Source organism: Lepus europaeus, chromosome 22 (genome assembly GCF_033115175.1).
Source record: "Lepus europaeus isolate LE1 chromosome 22, mLepTim1.pri, whole genome shotgun sequence".
NCBI lineage: Eukaryota > Metazoa > Chordata > Mammalia > Lagomorpha > Leporidae > Lepus > Lepus europaeus.
In genome coordinates, this window is record NC_084848.1 from 37,731,329 (window position 1) to 37,737,328 (window position 6,000).

Below are 6,000 nucleotides of genomic sequence, written 5' to 3' on the forward strand. Positions count from 1 at the left end.
TGTGACATTTGTTTGGAATTTGTGATGAATCTGATTCTTCAGGCTGCGAGAACTGCTTGGGATCCTTTTATCCAGAGCTTTCAAGGCTTACTTAGTGTTGGAATTCTGTCAGGTTAGAGAGACCTGTAAGTCTGTCCCCGTGTAAATAATATTGACCCTGGTTAGGAAATTAGACCATTCCATGGTGAGGAAGCAAGAAGTATTATTCTGGCGCACCACACCAGGGCTCACGTGTTGTGTAATAACCAGACCATTTGAAGCTGTTAAGTAAGAAGTATTCATAGCTCATTTTATGATTCAGAAAATGGAAATAAAATAGTTTGCCATGTTTCTGTAAAGACTGGGAGGTTATCTCACAGATGTGGAAATAGGAACCAGATTTTCCTGGCTCTTCTTAATAATCTCCTGTTTAGTCACCTACGCCTGCATTGTGTGCAGTGTTTAACTCCTAGACCATTCGTTTCCCTCCCATCCCCAGCCTGCTTCAGATTCTCACGCCCTTACACAGATTGTGTTAGTAGCTTTCTACCTGGCATCCCTGACTTGAGTCTCTTTCTCCTCCCACCCGCACTCCTGCTTAGTCCAGATCGCAGCGAGCTGTTCTTGAATCTTCCCTACGTCTCTGGGGCCTGCCAGATTGAATGCAGACCCACACACAGTAGGTGACTGGGTGGATCCGTACAGCACTCCCAGGCCTGCCACCTGCCTCCCTAGTCCGCCCTGCAGCGTGCTGTGTGTCGGCCACCGTGCTGTGGACTGTGCTGTTCATCATCGCAAGTGCACGTACCCAACTGCTGCTTCTTGAATCTAAAAAACCTCTCCCCCCACAGCTTTGAATTTACCACAAATACACAGACTCAGCGTGCTCTCAGTAACCGGAAGTCAGTGTAAAGATGGGGGAACGGAGTGCGACCCGCAGAGAAGTTCCGTTGCGGTGCGTGGTGATGTTTAGGCGTGGCTCTGCATGCTCCTGGTTTAGAATGCCCGTAGCGCTGTGTGTGTGTGTTCTTTCTGTAATATCTGTGTGAGCTTGTCATCTCTCCCCTTTGACTTCCAGGTCTTTGACAACAGAGGCGTGTTTGATTTGTTTTTTTATTTCCTGTAAAGCATTCTTTCTAGAACACATCCTCGTTATAAAGCACCATGTTGTGTTAAGTACCAGCTGCACCTTGTCCCGGGGGGATGGAGGAGCCCTGGAGGGCAGCCTGGTCAGGGCTTGTCCATCCTGTCACTGTCACTGTCACTGGCCCGGCTGTCCAGTGAGTCACTGCCGCGCCACTTCACTCCCCCTTTCATAGACTGGATCTGCAGATAAAGTGTTGACGAAGCAGGCTGCGTGCTCAAAACTGAGAAAAATATCGTGGTATTGAGGAATACGATTTAGCACCGAGGGTACAGCCCCTGTGTGTTGTATGACCTTGGACAAGTCATTTGCTATTTTAATATTTAATATTTGAGCCCACCTGCTTATATTGTCATAGGGACCAAATTCAAAGTTATACGTAGAAGTACTTTACAGAAAAACAACATTAAAATTCAAGACCCTCAGATATGGAAAAGTTTTTAAAAGGATATATTTCTAAAATATTTTTAAAATATATGTATTTATTTTAAAAAGTCAGAGTTGTGGAGAGAGCAAGACAGAGAGAGAGGGATCTTCCATCCGCTGGTTCACTCCCCCAGGTGGCTGCTACAGTCAGGGCCAGGCAAGGCCAAAGCCGGGGAGCCAGGGGCTTCTTCCAGGTCTCCCACATGGGTGCCGGGGCCCAAGCACTGGGGCCGCCTTCTGCTGCTTTTCCCAGGCCATTAGGGAGCTGGATCAGAAGTGGAACAGCTGAGGTAAGAACCAGTGCCCCATAGGATGCCAGTGCCACAGGGGCCGGCTTTACCCTCTATGCCACAACGCTGCCCCATTAAAAAGGATATATTTTGTCAATGTTCATTGTCATAATTTTAGAGGTCCTGCTCATTCTGGTCCTAATTTCATTAAAGATGAAAAGAATTACAGGTTTCAAGAAGACACTTAACGGATGTCTCTGTATTTCATAGAAAGGAAAAGCCGGAGATGGATTTGGTAGTAGGAACACAGCATCTGTTCTGATCCGTTAGTGCAGAGGAAAGTCATTTTGGTATCACTGACGTCGTGGGATGTAGTTCCTAATGTGATCCTCACTGCTTTCTCACTCACAGACAAAGTGGAGCCAGAATTGCTGCACGGTTATAGTAAATACTTGCCGCGTGACGTTGTCGTCATGGCTGTGAAGCTGTGCCTGCTGTTTGCTGTGCTATTGACAGTGCCCTTAATCCACTTCCCTGTAAGTGTGCCTAATGGTTCTTGTTGGCATTGAATCACAGCCATTCGGGTCTATCTTTTGGGTTTGTCCAGGAATTGGTCAAAGACCTCGCATCTGCATAAGGCCCCATGCAAGCACAAGGTCACAGTGCACGCCACGCCACGCTGATCGCTGATCGTGCTTCTCGAGAGTCAGTCTCCAGTTTGCAGAGCGTGGTGCTAAAGCGTGGGGTTTGCTCCTCCCTTTCTGTATTCTCTTGTCAAAAGAATGTGCATGAAGAGAGAAGAGTCAAGCCGGCAAAAATACGCCCCTTCTGGTTTGTTGTAGATACATTTTCACATGGATATTCTAGTTTAATCTCAGGCAACATATTTCATTTGCTCTAGAATTATCACGTAAGGGGCAGGAACAGATTTTGTTCTGCATCTAGTTGGGACACAGAAGAATCCGAAGAATTTCCGAGCAAATGAAAACAAAGCCTTCGGGCATAACTGCTTTGACTGGGATGTCTTGAATCTCAGGACAGTGAGCTGGGACTTGGAGACTTGTTTGCCTCCTCCCTCCGGGGTCTGCAGCTCCAAGAAGGCAGTGGGGCTGGACAGACTTTGGTGGGACGTGGCTGCCGGCTGCCCCTGGAGCACTGGGCGGGGTAGTGAGCTCTCCCCTGTTGACATCAGCGAAGCCAGTGAGTGGTGCTTCCCATGGCCCGATTCCTTTTTTCTGTTTTGTAGCTTTGTTTTTCAGTCTCTTGAATTTTATGATTGAGATTTCATCACACATTCGTTATTGTTGGTAATTTTTAAAGTTATGCAACCTAAAAAAATTGCCTGTGAAAATATTGTCTAGAATCCAACCAAAATAATTTTTATTGTGAAGTTCACACAGCAAGGTTTGTTCACTTATGTGCACAAGGAATTCAGAATGAAGTATATGCTATAGTTTTTGAAATCTGAGTGGTTTTGAGGCTAAGAATATCATGGGTACTGTGCATGGGTTGGGTTTCTTTCGTCAAATATTTTGCCTCTGATACTTCCTCTTTGCTCAAACCTGTTTCCTTCTCTGATACACAGGCCAGAAAAGCTTTAATGATGATCTTTTTCTCCAATTTTCCGTTCTCGTGGATTCGCCATTTTCTGATCACTCTAGCACTCAACGTTACCATTGTTTTACTTGCAATATATGTTCCTGACATTAGGAATGTTTTCGGTGTCGTTGGTAAGTTGTGTATTTAAAAAAAAAATCTGCGTGATGAAATTGTTAGGCTCACATCTGAATTCAACAACACTTCCTTTTTTATTTTTTTCCCTCCACCTTCAAGGGGCCAGTACATCAACGTGTTTGATCTTTGTGTTCCCGGGACTGTTTTATCTGAAACTCAGCAGAGAGGATTTTCTCTCAAGGAAGAAGCTCGGGGTAGGTTGTTTTTGGCTTTTTTCTTTGAAGATTTGTATATTAAGAGATAATTTGTTGTTTTATATTATTTTGTCTGTCAAAAAGTAATAGTTTTAAGTATAAACTATATCCGTGGGTAAGGTTAGAGATTTTAAAATAGTCTAATTTTTTTGGTCTTTTTTTCTTATTTCCACAGGCGTTTGTTTTGCTCCTCTCTGGAATTTTGGTTGGGAATTTCAGCTTAGCGCTCATCATTTTTGATTGGATTAATAAATGAAAGCAATCTTGTCTTGCTTCTTTTGAAGCATAGTTTATCTCCATATGCAAGATGGAATAATTCTGGGCGGCACCTTGGATGAAAAATAATACTTTTATAAAAATCAGTCACAGAAAAAGCAGAGCGAAGCAGCACTGTGTAGAAGAGGGTCGGAGTGCACTACTTTTAACCACGATAAAAGATGAATTCAGAACACTGGTAAATGGACGAGAAGCTCATGGCAAATGCTTGTTAGGAAGAGAAGCATGGATTTCAAAGATCTCACACCAAAGTGAGCTCCCCTCACAGGGCAGGCGGTGGTGCTCAGGGGGTTAAGCCACACTTGCCTGCCTCCCGTGTCGGAGTCCCCAGGACTGCCTGGGTCCCAGCTGCTCTGCTTCCAGATCCGGTTCCTTGCTAAGGTGCCTGAGGAAACAGGAAGACGGCCCAAGTGCTTGGGTCCTGCTCCCCCGGGACAGGAGACCCAGTTGGAGTTCTGTGTTCCTGGCATTGTCCTGGCCCAGCCCCAGCTGTTGCAGGCATCTGAGAAGTGAACCAACAGATGGAAAATGTCTCTCTCCATCTCTCCTCCTGCGTCACTCTGCCTTTCAAATAAAGAAATAAATAAATGTAAAAAATAAAAATAAAAACCTTCTAATTCTATTTTGTCATGAACTTTTTGAGATGTGTTCCTACTAAATTGTGTCAATCTTTTGTTTGAGGTTTAAAAAAAAACGAATAGACTATTTTTTATAGAAGTTTCATGTTTCCAAAAATATTGAGCGGAAAGTGCCGAGAGCTCCTATACTCTCCCTCCCTCCCACAGTACCTGCAGGCCGTGCTGTTTTCAGCATCTTGCGTTAGCGTAGCATTTTTGATACACTTAGGGAGCCAATGTTGATGTTATAACTGAAGCCCTTGTCGATATTAGGGTTTATTCTTAGCAGTCATTGCCTCTGTCACTTTGCCTTTTCCAAAATACCACATGGTTGGGACCATGTAGTCTGGGTCCTTTTCAGACTCGTTTCTTTCATTTAGCGATGTACAATTGAGTTTTTTCCCATGCCTTTTCGTGACCTGAGAAGCTTTTTCTGTCTAGCACTGAACAGACTGCCACTGTATGGCTGTCCCACAGTTTGTGTATCATCCACCTGTCAAAAGACCTCTTAGTTACTTCCAGTTCACACAATTATGATTAAAGTAACTGTCAACATTTGTGTGCAGATTTTCATGGAGATGTAAGTTTTAAAATCATTTGGGTAAATACCAAGGAATACAATTGCCACATTGTGTACATAGAGTATATTTAGTTTTCTGAGAAACTGCTGGGGCCAGTGCTGTGACTTAGCAGGTAAAGCCCCTTATGAGCACCAGTTCTTAGCCTGGCTGCTCCACTTCCAATCCAGCTCCCTGCTAATGGCCTGGGAAAGAAGTGGAAGATGGCCCAGGTGCTTGAGCCCCTGCACCCACGTGGGAGACCCGGATGCAGCTCCTGGCTCCTGGCTTTGGCCTGGCCCCACACTGACAGTTGTGGCCATCTGGGGAATGAGTCAACAAATAGAATATTTCTTTCTCTCTAAGACTTTTTTTTTTTTTTTTAAGATTTATTTATTTATTTGAAAGCCAGAGTTATAGAGAGAGAGAGGGAGAGTCAGAGAGAAAGAGGTCCTCCATTTGCTGGTTCACTCCCTGAAAAGGTTGCAACGGTTGGAGCTGAACTGAGCTGATCAGGAGCCAGGAGCTTCTTCAGGTCCCCGACGTGGGTGCAGCGGCCCAAGGATTTGGGCCACCTTCCTCTGCTTTCGCAGGCATATTAGCAGAGAGCTGGACCGGAAATGGAGCAGCCAGGACTCAAATCAGTGCCCATTTGGGATGCGGGCAGTCTTAACCCACTGTGCCACAGCGGCAGCCCTCTTTCAAAATAAATAAATAAAAAATAAATAAATCTTTAAAAAAGAAAGAAACTGCCGAACTGCCTTCCAGAGTAGTAGCATTTTACATTCTTGCCAGCCATGAGTGAGAGTTCTGTTTTGTCCACATCCTCACCAGCATTTGGTA

At 44.7% G+C, this 6,000-nt stretch overlaps 1 protein-coding gene across 3 annotated transcripts in view; it reads left to right on the top strand.

Moving 5' to 3' along the window:
- The window catches only part of SLC38A6 (solute carrier family 38 member 6), a 65,637-nt gene extending 61,043 nt beyond the window's left edge, over positions 1-4,594 (top strand). For all 3 annotated transcript variants that reach the window (XM_062181301.1, XM_062181302.1, XM_062181303.1), the window contains 4 exons: positions 2,191-2,315; positions 3,365-3,509; positions 3,613-3,707; positions 3,883-4,594. In XM_062181301.1, the coding sequence (XP_062037285.1) occupies positions 2,191-2,315; positions 3,365-3,509; positions 3,613-3,707; positions 3,883-3,963 (446 nt within the window). In that variant the 3' untranslated portion in view covers positions 3,964-4,594. The remainder of the gene's footprint in view (positions 1-2,190; positions 2,316-3,364; positions 3,510-3,612; positions 3,708-3,882) is intronic.
- Positions 4,595-6,000: the final 1,406 nt, after the last annotated feature.